This window comes from Adiantum capillus-veneris, chromosome 8 (genome assembly GCF_014529385.1).
Source record: "Adiantum capillus-veneris isolate H3 chromosome 8, ASM1452938v2, whole genome shotgun sequence".
NCBI lineage: Eukaryota > Viridiplantae > Streptophyta > Polypodiopsida > Polypodiales > Pteridaceae > Adiantum > Adiantum capillus-veneris.
In genome coordinates, this window is record NC_140938.1 from 67,132,776 (window position 1) to 67,145,635 (window position 12,860).

At 42.9% G+C, this 12,860-nt stretch overlaps 1 protein-coding gene across 1 annotated transcript in view; it reads left to right on the forward strand.

Moving 5' to 3' along the window:
* LOC147452286 (uncharacterized) overlaps positions 1–644 on the forward strand; it is a 674-nt gene extending 30 nt beyond the window's left edge. Inside the window, exon 1 of the mRNA XM_086518911.1 lies at positions 1–644. This exon is cut by the window's left edge and continues 30 nt beyond it. Within this exon, the coding sequence (XP_086375037.1) occupies positions 1–644 (644 nt within the window).
* Positions 645–12,860: the final 12,216 nt, after the last annotated feature.

Sequence of the window (12,860 nt, forward strand, 5' to 3'; positions counted from 1 at the left end):
GAACATTGTGGACTACATGCCAGTGCGAGGTTCGGAGAAGCGGATTGCAAGAAGCTAGACCCTTTTCCACGCGCAAGATCATTTCTTCCCAAACTAATGCTTTCTCTGCACAATGGAGAGTATTCTCACCACATCTCAGGGCTTCCTTTGCCAGTTTTAGAGCATTCTCTGCACGAGCAGCTTCAAAAGAACCCGCGTCTACAGAAGAAGCAGGAGAGAAAGATGTTGTGAAGAAAAGACGGCATAAAAAGAAGACATTCCTGGAGGTAGCTCAGTTTCTTCCCGATTGGGGTGTAGGAGCCAGGTTCACAAAGTCTCATTGGCCTGCAGGAAATTTTTACAAAGTGACGAAGGTCAAGGTGTACAAGAGTGGGAGGCATGGCGCAGCATGGGGTGTTTTCCATCAAAATGAATCGGCCAAGACAGGAGAGCTGCAAAAAATCGGCGGTGTAAACAAGCATTGCTGGCGCTATGTTCCCGACAAAGATCTCTCTCCATTGATATGGAAGCGAGCAGTAGATGCACGCCTAGTTAAGCCCGTTCCGCTTACATCTGCCGATTACCAGAAGCTTACAGGTTCTCATATGCTGTTGAAAGAAGTTCGAGAAGTTTGCAGGGCGGAAGGGCTGGCGTCTCTTTTATGATGGTCTGTAGAGAGAGTAGCGGTCAGGTGAAGTCATTTCCCATTTTTTGAGCAAGAATGATGATGTATTGTGTGTGTGTGGAGGGTGACCTTATCCATCAAGAATACAGGGAACTTCAAGATTTTGTCAGTCCTGCCAAATTGATCTGGGATTTAGTTTCAAATATATGTTTGTGTTTTCTGCTGCAAATAAGACCTTTAAAAGAGTAGGATAATCAAAAAGAGAGAGAGAGAGAGAGAGAGAGAGAGAGAGAGAGAGAGAGAGAGAGAGAGAGAGAGAGAGAGACATCATCTCAGCTCGGCACCGGCGTGGGACCATTCATGTAGGCATCTCAAAACTCCTCCAAAGAACTCGGTCTTGCCATCTCTGATGTTTTCTACGTTGAACTTGCCTCAGCCACAACTCTTGTACCTAGCTTATCGGGCCGTGCGCACTGCTTCACACATCAAACCCCTGCATCTCAGCCTGCACCTCCGTGCGTGTCGATAGCTACAAATTTTGATCACCATCTGTCATTCGTCATCTGCAACTCATGATCACCGTCGGCTCAGGACCATTACGCAAGGGTTGGAGAGCAGAGAGTGATCCTTCGAACCTCTTCACGAGAGCATGGTGAGAGAGATTTGGATAGAGGAGGAGAGGGGGTGTGTGTGTGTGTGTGAAGATAGAGCGAAACCAGGCCTAGACCAGGTGAAGATAGGGCTTTTTGGGGCCATGTAGAATAAGCTTCAGTAGCAAAGAAACCATGGCTCCCTTTGTCCGCGCCCGTACATGGCAGCTGAACTTTCTCAGAGGTTGAAGCTTTTGCAACAATGGTGATCACAAGGGGGGCTTGTAACCAAGTAACCAGCTCTTTGGCGCCTTGGAAAAGATCTGTGGACAACTCCATCAGGGTTGCGTTCATTATGGAGGAAGGGCAGCCAGCCCTTCGCCACCTTCACAAGAAGATTTAGAAATTTCTCATGTAGGAAAACGAAGTCTTTTCCATTGTTTTTCATACAATGCATAACATCATGAGATTCTGCTCGAGAGGCACCGCATACCTAGCTAGGTATGCGGTGTCTCCCTCACAAAAGCTCATGATGTTGAAGTAAGTCACAATGTGGGAATTATTGTGAGAATTTTTCCAAAACTTCTTGTGTAGCAGTACTGGTGATGGCTCCTCCCTCGACTTCAACACTCATACTCTCTAATTTTGGCCCTTGCAAGTTTCTCGCTTTGTTGAATGGTTGACAAATACTAGACCTAGAGAGCGAGCGAGCGAGCGGAGGGGCTTCACAAACTGTTATACCTCTGCCGCGCCGCTACTCTTCTCTTCTCGTTTCCTGGTTCATCTACAGTTTTCGAACGCTCGAAAGGAGGCCTAGAGACTTACTCTCAGAGCAAATGGGAGAAACTATAGCGAGGAGTTGTACGAAGCTCAGCCTCTGAGCAACCTCGATGCCTCGTGATCCTTTGTTCACCAGGGTGCTTTGCATAATTTTGATTATGCCTCGAATCGATCCCCATATTGTCCGCGTAAATAAAGCTCTCATATGTGCGTACATGTCACTGTGTGTCTCTATTTGAGAGAGAGAGAGAGAGAGAGAGAGAGAGAGAGAGAGGGGGGGGGGGGGGAGGAGGTTTTTTCACATCGTAGGATCAATCCCAAGAGACCTACTAAGTGCCAAAATTTGCATAATTTTTTGCAATGGCACTTGCATAATTTGTGATGATGATAACGGCACTTGTCTTCTCCACCTTGCTAGTCAACATGTGTGTAGCTCACTGCAAAAGCTCGCTAATGGGCAGCCCTAAGTGCGACGAGAAACCCAATAATGGCAGCTACATCAATATCTGATTGTGCCAACCAATGTGCCGTTATGCTTGTCGTATTGGTGCGATAAGGTTTCAAGCACCACCGTCATTAAGCATGCAAATTTACTATGGTGCTAGATTTCAGTATCTGATTGTGTCAACCAAAGTGCCTTTATGCATCTCGCATTGGTGGGATACGGTAAATTGAGCGCCAAACGAGAGGGCTTCATTCCACACCTCCTCTCATCATGTGTTCTTTGCTCATACAATGTTTGAAAGCATGTCACATTGGTGTAGTAAGGTTTTGGGCACCAAATGGGGGATGAGGAGGATGCTCCTCCTATCTTGATCCTCATTAGGAATCCTTTGCAAACACACACACACACACACACAAATTTTCACTCGGTTTTCTATTTGCTCGGTGTATGGTAAGACTCCACGGGATGTTGTGTTTATGAAGATTCTAAACAGCCCTTGTTGTGATGTACTAGAGACATTAATGTAAGCTCACAAGAAATTTATGACACTCTGTTGCCTCTTTTCAGTGGTGGAAGTACAAATGTAAACTCCAATGAGGCAAATGTACAACCTATGGGGGTTTCAGAAAATGTTACACATCAACCTATTATTGATGTAGATGTACATGATATACTTGATGAGGAAAGGGCTGAAAATGAGAAGGCTAGAGGTATGCCAAAATAGATGGTGCATACATTGCGTGAGAGTAAATTGGATGCACCTTTGTCTAGTCGTACTCATTCAGGTTCTCGCCATGCATCTTATGCATCAGATTGTTATGCTTTGGTTGTGTCTAGCCTACATGATGTTGAGGAACCTCTATCTTTTGCTTACATGCTCAACAGATGTGGTCATGCAAATAATTGAATGTGTTGGCTATGTGGCTTGACAACTATATCCTTTTATTAATACAATGCCATTGTTGGGCACTCCATCCCTCAAACAAACTCGTGCACATAAACATACACACTGAGGAATAGATATTCTCAATGCACATTTTCCAATGTGTTGGATCCATTTCAAATGCTTCTTGAGAATTAAATTATGTTACATTGAAAAATGCACACACTCTCTCTCTCTCTCTCTCTCTCTCTCTCTCCATTGTCGGGCACTCCCTCCGTCCCTCAAAACAAAAAGGAACATACACATGTAAGCATTACTATCTTCTCAACATTAGTATTTAAAATAAAATTACATGAGTTTCAATCTACATGATTGGAGCTAGCTAGGCATCCATACCCGATGAACTTGAATTCCCATCTTGTTTCTGTGCATGCTTATCCAACTTTTGTTGCATAAAGATTTTCCTTTTGCATAAGGGGAGTATGAATGTGTTCACTACATTCTCGCTGTTGCCTTGGGCCAATTTCCTCCTCCCTAGTCTCTTCTCTATGAAAGGCTTTGCTCTCTTCAAAGTGTTGCCGAATGCATCTTTAGTGGCTTTAAATGTAGAAGCATGTTGATAGGCATCCTCACTTGCATCTTTCAAATCACATAGTTTTCCAATGGTTTGCTTGACGAGTGCACACACATTCGCAATCAACTCACTATTGTCACTAACGGTTGACACAAGATCTTGAAGGAGATTGTGACAATCCTTCAAGCCTTTATTGTTATCTTGCTTTCCTTCATTCTCATGAAGACTCCCACCCTCAAATTCTGAACCAACTTGATGTACATATTCTATGGAAACCTCTCTCTCCATGGCTTTAATTGGCAGTGAAGGCCTTGCATGGATATGGATATCACCAACTTGCCTTTCATATAACTTTAAGCACACATCCTTCAAAGTAGAACTTGAAACACCTAACATAAGCATCACTTTTATTTGATGCTTACATATATTTCCCTCCTCTGACCAAGCACCTGTGCAACATGCCCAAACACTATCGGGATTGTATACCGTATGCACCACTTGTGGGTTTGTATCACTTTGCACAAGCACATGTGAATCCTCCTCCATAGAAATTATGGAGACATGGCTGTCAGGAATTTTCATTTCTCTTGTGAAATAATTCTCCACATACTCTCAATTGCATTATTAGGCACAAACCCTTTGTCTTTCATCATTTGTACGTACCAATAAAAAGGTAAAGTGGAGGAGGTCAGCTTGTGAACCAGCCAATCAATTCTACGCCCGGCTATCTTCTTTGAACTTCCTAGAAATTTGGTCTTCAATACACCATGATAGGCCTCAATTGCCCCATTTGTATCCTGTCATGAGTGTGGAAGTGTCCTAGATGCATGCACCGACATGTTTGCAAGCAAAACCAACATGGTGCGTACACAAATAAAAGTTATTTACTATACATAAGATTGTGTATATAGAAATTTTTGGAAGCCAAAATGTTTTGAAGTAATTGATGAAGGCCTCTTCCTCTTGGAAATCTTGGAGGAATGATGCTACCATTTCTTGAGCACGTTCGCATGCTTCCATCTCGATGGTGCTGGAGGGTCCTCACATGTGCATGATGAGACCCAAGGTACGGAACATCGAAGCCCTTGGTTGCCACCTTTGTACCTTCCTAACAAGGTGCTTGAGCCAACATCATTACACATGCCACAGACTGGAACATTGAAAACCTCCCTGTGGTAATACCAAAACTTTTTTGGCATCATATAAAAAAAGATTGTTTGCAAATATTCTCACTTTCATACCTAATAGCATTTATTTCTATATGTGCATCATCTACCATGAAAGCGGCAGGCTCCCAACACTTGTGGTAATCTAACATCCCATTTCTAAACTTGGAAAGCCACAAGCTTGTCACCTCTAGTGTAGCGCTAGATGAAAATATCCAAGCTATAAGTATGCCATTGCAATGTGCATCAAAAGCGAGGATAGAGTACAAGTGGAACTACAACTTGACAGAGCATGAAAACGCCATTAATTGAAGCCTCAACTAGATATTCTCACATGAGAAAAGGGGCACATACCTTATACTTATTTGTACCAAATGTGGTATCCATTGCGATTAGGTTTCCATGGCCGTACACTTTGCACATCTCCTTTTGCCAAGGTGACTGTATTCTCAAGACGAAGTCCTTTCCATGTGACATGTCCTAATTTTGATAGATAAACACCATAGATGTATTTTCGGTGACAACGTCGTGTGCTCTCAACATCATCCTCATGTAAATAATATGTCTCAATAGCAATCTTTTGTGCTATGTTATAATGTCACAAATGGAGAAGAAATCATCTCTCGTTGTGGGACGGATGTGATTTGATGTGATCTGAGTATGCAATGTCTTGATGTGTCCCTCCATCACTTGTTGGGGAGTAAACCCTCGTTGAAGAAGATTACACACCCATAGCTTCTTCTCCTTAGAGACCCAATGAGAGAATAACACTTGGGAACCTGCACCATGACATACCAAATCCTCTTTATCAGTGTGATATGGATTAATGTATGATATCACACCAAGACTATGGTCACGATGTAGACGCGTGATGGTGAAATGGCATTGACATCCTCATTTGGTGAGGCCTCTGTTGCATCATCTCTTGATTTTTTTACTTGTGCTGGCCACACTTGATGTTGTGGATTCATGCTTTGCAATAGAAGGTTCCGTGTGTCGTTCATCGAGAGGACCATAGGCACACCAAAACCTGTAAGATGTAGGAATGAATTTGCAAGGGCTTGATTACAACTTGACTCCAACAAACTTTTGCTAACCATAACACACTTACACTATGTTTTCAATCCACGCATCATTGAGCAACCTCTTTATTTTATCCGGATGACGATGGCGACAATGGTGCATGTATTTGTTGAAGACCGTGTCATAGCCTTCGATCCTGCCCTCACCTTGAACAAAGTCGTCACCACGTGACCATGGGATAATTTCTTGGCGCATGAGCTTATATTTTGATCGCTCATCATGCATAAGCGTCCAATGCAAAACACTAGCATTAAAGGCATCGGGCGACGAAACTTGCACATTTTGCATTGTGACTAGATGGTTTTGATCTTAATTCAATCTCCCTTTATCCAATCAAATGGGGAATGAACGAGCTATATCAAGCTTCATTAGGATAATGTTAGTAGGGGAAATTCATATACAATTACATGGAGAGGTGTGGATGTGTGTGAGAGACAGAGAGGTGTAACATGGCAGCATCCTCAAAGGTGTGTGTGTGTGTGTGTGTGTGTGTGTGTGAGAGAGAGAGAGAGAGAGAGAGAGAGAGAGAGAGAGAGAGAGAGAGAGAGTATGTGTGTGTGTGTGTGTGTGTGAGAGAGAGAGAGAGAGGAAGAAGAAGAGGAGTATGTAAATTGTTCATAAATGAAAGGTTCAAAAAAAAAACTTCATTTCCAAACACTTGCATAGTTTGCTTGCTTTTCTTGTGTGTGGATGTGTGTGTGTGTGATGCCTTGAATAATTAGTCTATGAGAGGGGATGATGAAGACAAATGAAATTAATTGCAAGGCTCCAGGGCGTTTTGAAAATCCAGGCCTAGGGTAATAGGGTATCCGATGGAGCTAAGAGAAAAGTGGGGGCGCCTGAAAAGGCACGCTAAGGTGGGGGGATTATGAGAAAAGGGGGGGTGGAGCCGCGGGCCTGAAAAAGGCACGCTGGCCAAGGCGCGCTTCGAGGGCCTGTTGAGGTGGCAGGGAGCTACTTGCCACAAGGGCAGGCACCCCGCAATTAAACGAGAGCCCTCTCAGCTGGCGAATTTTTAGATCTCTCTCCTCCATTATCACAAGAGAGAAGCGCCTTCTCCCTCTCCCTCTTTGGATGGTCTAAGCAGGAACACACACACACACACACACACACAGCCCATATACCCACCACCTTAGCTTCCTCTCTCTCTCTCTCTCTCTCTCTCTCTCTCTCTCTCTATATATATATATATATAATATATATATACATGCCTTTTGGACTCAAATTGGGCTGGTTGTTTTGACACACGAGTGTCCACAAGTGGTATTGGTTTCATGCTTGGCAGCTCATGCACATGGTTGAGCAATAAGCAACCTACTGTGGACACTTCCAATTGTGAGGCTGAGTACAGGGCAATCTTCACAACTACGGTTGAGTGTGTATGGCTCAGACGCCTTATGGCTGATTTACGTGTTGGATAGGACACTACCAACACTATCTACACTAATAGTCAGAGCGCATTGGCAATTGCGAGAAACCCAGTTTTTCATGCTCACACAAAGCACATTGAGGTGCATTACCACTATGTCAAGGAGACACTATCAGCAGGAGAGATCATCTTGGCTTAACTGTGCCAACATAGGACAACCTTATAGAACTTTTCACAGAGGCATTGTTCTGTTAGAAGTTCAAAGCTTTGGGCTTACTCCCCTTTGTGGACCGATCATGTCCTTAGAGCATGGCACTTCCCTATACTCTAGGTGCCAACTCTTGTTCATCGCATCACTCCCAGGGGGGATTTGTTACCATATACATGTGGTAGTGATGTGTGTGAACACACTTAGGACCACTAGGGCATTTTTTCCCTCACTGGGAGGTTTTTTCCCTAATGCATTTTATATACACCCATCACTCTAGAGGTATCTTATCTTTCCATAAAACACTAAGTAATACACTCTTTGTTGTGTGCCTTAAGCTTCCTTCATCTTATCCAAGCTCTGTGTGTTTTCCTGCAACCATAATTCCAACAAAAAGGGGATTGCGAAGGGCAAATATGCTCTAGTGTTGATGGAGGTCTCGAGCTTGAATCAATTAAAGGCAATTGTGTATGTGCCCATGCAAACCTGCCAGACCGATGAAGGCCAACTTGGTGGCTACAAGCCAAATGCCAAAAAAAAAAAAGGGCAAAGCATTGCTTGTGGGTTGAGTTGAAGGGTTCGTAGAAGATGCTCCTGGAGAGAATATCTCCTACAACTTAGGAGCTAGCTTAAGTTGGATCGTTGAACTTATTCTTCCAAGATCCTCTCGAGATGTGATGCTTCCCTCTCCAAAATAAGCTTTCAATTTTGAATGCTTCTCGCGAGCTCCTCTACCAAATTTGGCTTGCCAGCTTAAGAGCTCTTCTAATTCTACCACTAATTAAAAGATGATAAATCCTAAATGATACTCCTAATTGAATATGCAAGAGACTTTGATTTTAAAAATGTAAGGGGAATTAATACAATTTTAATGCAAAAAATCATCAAATTGATCTAAAAGGATCTAAGCTAAAACCGAGATTAGCTAGGCTCGGCTTCGAATCCACATGTTGAGTAAGTGGGGATGATGATTAAGGAGGAAAATTTGATAAGGCATTCATGGATTAACGACCAATGCAATTAGCAACACAGTAATCAAGATAATGAGCACTCAACAGACAAGGAGATAACAACAATACATGAATGATGGAATGTATCATCAATAGCTTGTACATAGGAGCCATTATATAGCCATGTGGTAGAGTGTTCTACTGACCTCATCAATGATAGTTGTGGCTACTAAAGGTGAATCCATCAGTGTGAGGAAAGGAGACAGGGCTTCTGGAGATGATTGTTTGTGGCTCACTAGGAATTGTCACACGCCAAATGATGGTAAGCTGAAGCGGCTTGGTGATGCAAGCATGCAGAGATGAGCCCAGTATTTGATGATGATGATGAGCACTCAAAGGCGAGAAGAGTGACCCTCTGTCATTACTATCCACATGTGTTCTAAGATGGCATGCAAAAATAGCAAAGCGTAGTTCCATTTGCAAGTGGAGCTCAAGGGTGATAGTGGCGAGACTTGAGGTGATAGCGAGCCTTGCAGTTGATGAGTAATTGCTGCGAGATTGTAGCTGCCACGTGTAGTAGCAGAAGGCAACGCGCTCAAAGCGAGTGGTGTGGCTAGTGTCACCCACCCTAGCTTGACACTACGAGGGGATTGCAAAGGGAAACAATGCTCTGGTGTTGATGGAGGCCTCGAGCTTGAAGCCATAAAAGGCAGTTGTATGGGCTTGAGAATGCAATAGCAAAATAGGGCGTGCCCAGGTAAACTTGCGGGACCAAATGGTTGTGAAGGCCAAGTTGGTGACTACAAGCGAAATGCCAAAAAAAGGGCAAAACATTGCATGTGGGCCAAGGCGAAGGGTTCATAATATATATAAATATATATAGGTAACTTCAGCCCTCTCTCATGACACACACACACACTCACCCTCACCCCCCCCCCCCCCCCCCTCTCTCTCTCTCTCTCTCTCTCCAAAGCAAAAAAAAATCAGCTTTCTCTGTCGTTTTGATTCACTCACACACACCCACATACACACACTCACACAGTTTCTCAGCCCATCCATTTATCATCCTCACCATCTCTCTCACCTTCTCTCGTTCAACTCGTCCATCTCTTCCCCTTCTCCGCCAATCATCTCCTCTCTCTCTCTCTCTCTCTCTCTCTCTCTCTCTCTCTCTCTCTCTCTCTCTCTCTCTCTCTCTCTCTCTCTCTCTCTCTCTTTCTCTCTCTCTCTCATACACTCTCAATTTCAGCTTTCCCGTTCCATGCACACACTCACACACACCTACTCACGTGCATACAACATACACACTAGGCACTCACAATTCACTTGAACACACACATTGCACACATAAAATAATAATAACATGGACAACGACTCAAACCGTGGCAAAGAAGGCAACATTGAAGACACACAAAAGGCATTACCAAATGCCACGACGGGGCCAAAGCAGTACCCAAGCTAGACCAAAAGAGCACCAATCACCGAGGATCTGACCATCCTTCACTACTACCAAACATCCTTTCCCCTAGCAATCAATTAAATGGTGGGTAAATCTGCAACTTCACCTATTTTTTCCTACTCTCTTTTGTTATTTAAATAAAAGCAAATGTATATTCTTCTCCTCTCTCCCTTGCAATGGCCTCCCACACACTAGGGGGAGCATCTAGCTACACCTCCTCTCCTAATAAGCCAAGATAGTGGTCATCTAGTGGGCATTAGAGCCATGTACTAGGTCCTATGTGTCTAAGATAAGATGTGCACTAAAATCATCTCTCTAATCCCCTCTCTTCCACTCTATAAAGGGGTCTAGAGGTCACTCTCAAGACAGCAAGACAAGAGTATGACATCACTGTAGGAATAACACACATTGTATCATAATCTACAATCACTAGCATAAGAATGAGAGAAGAGAGTCATTTTCTATAAATCACATGCCACACGAGGTGTATACCAATGATACTATGCTATAGCACTATGCCACATTATGCTCACAATCTATGCGCATAATCATGTTACACTCTTTACCACATCACCACCATTCACGATATGAAAGCACTTGCAAAACAAATGTAAATAAGATCACGGGCTATTACCATAAAACCTTGACATTGGCGGCAATATGAAGTGGTTGTGAAGTTATTAATTTCTCTCTCTCTCTCTCTCTCTCTCCTCTATAATATTATATATATATAAATATATATATATGTATCGTTAGCGACGGGCATGCTTGCACTTGAATTTTCACTTTGGTTTACGAAGCAGCTTCATTACCATGTATTGTCACCACGTGTCTTGGCCATGCACCAAGTGGCAAGAGGTGTTAAGGGGTCTTCTCTCCCTGCACGTTTTGACATTTTCAAGCTCCTTGTGATTGGTTGGCGGTTTCTCTCTAGTGTACAATGCCACCTACATAGTACGGTTACTTTTATCTCTGTGAGACATAGTGATTGAGCACCACTAGTATGCTACATTTCACCCATGATCTAAGTTTCTCTTCTGTATCTTAGCCGCATATCGGTAGTGGTGTCTCTCTCTCTCTCTCTCTCTCTCTCTCTCTCTCTCTCTCTTCCCTATATATCTATATATCTATATATATATATATAATATAATATATATAATAAATATATATATATATATATATATATATATATAATATATATATATATATATTATATATATATATATATAATATATATATATATATTATATATATACTATATATATATATATATATATATATATAATATATATATATATATATATATATATATATATATATATATATAAATATATATATTATATATATATATATATATATATATATATATATATATATCGTTAGCGATGGGCATGCTTGCACTTGAATTTTCACTTTGGTTTACGAAGCGGCTTCATTACCATGTATTGTCACCACGTGTCTTGGCCATGCACCAAGTGGCAAGAGGTGTTAAGGGGTTCTTCTCTCCCTGCACGTTTTGACATTTTCAAGCTCCTTGTGATTGGTTGGCGGTTTCTCTCTTAGTGTACAATGCCACCTACATAGTACGGTTACTTTTATCTCTGTGAGACATAGTGATTGAGCACCACTAGTATGCTACATTTCACCCATGATCTAAGTTCTCTTCTATATCTTAGCCGCATATCCGGTAGTGGTGTCTCTACCCCCCAAAAAAACACACACAGTGGATATCTTGGCTCTTCTTTGCTTGTGGATATGCAGTAGTAGACCCACTACCTCTAGAGAGCTTGCCTCAACCTTGGATATCTACTCATCAGATGAGGAGAAATCATTTGTACTCCACTCATCTGCATAGGACTCTAGTTCTAGATTCTATTGCCTACCTAGCTTCATGTCATAAACAATCTTTTGTTGATTCCCGCCAGACTTGCTTTTGATCCGCAACTCCAATGCTCCAGTTTCCCAATCTTGTCTAGCCTTCATTTCCATGATCCAAGGCCTCCCAAGAATTAGTGGGTAGCCCTCCACCTTGGTAGAGATCACATTTGCATTTATTGACACACTCACTCCAAACACTGACACTTTTAATCCTGTTGGGGTATAAAGCCCAATGTGGTCGCCCAGGTAAGTGGGCGGGCCGCCAGGTATGTACACATATTCTTTTGTAAAAACCTAATAAGAACTCACTATGCTCTACACATTACAGTAGAGCGAGTTCACCATATCGCCGTGCTCTTCTTCTCGCACTCTCTCTCGCGTCGCACTTCCGCTCGTACTCCTTCAACTGGTATCAGAGCTCAGATCGAGGCTCGGGGCAGCACTGCAGGAGGCTAGAGTCACCAGCTCAGATTGAAGTGAAATTCGACAGGCGAAGACACAGCCCCAAATCCTGTGGGTGAGCCCAATGGGCTCGATGTTCTCAAAATTTCATTCTGAGGTCATCTCGGCCACCGTTCGGCTTCAACAAAGGTCTACGCATGCCGTTTTCGACTACGTGGTCTTGGCGGGTGCAGATCCGACTCTGCAAATTTGGGGTTTTCGGCCTACGACTGCAGGTGATGAGGATATCGACACTCCCAGAGTGTTGATTTGTGGTTGTCTACACATCGAAGGACGGCTCACAGTTCTTGGAGGCGTGTCACATACGACACGGGCGCATCTACACACAGACTGTAGGCAACATCCACTAGTTCATCAGGTAGCTTGTGTTTGCTGCTTGATATTCCAGATTTCATCCTGATATTGCAGG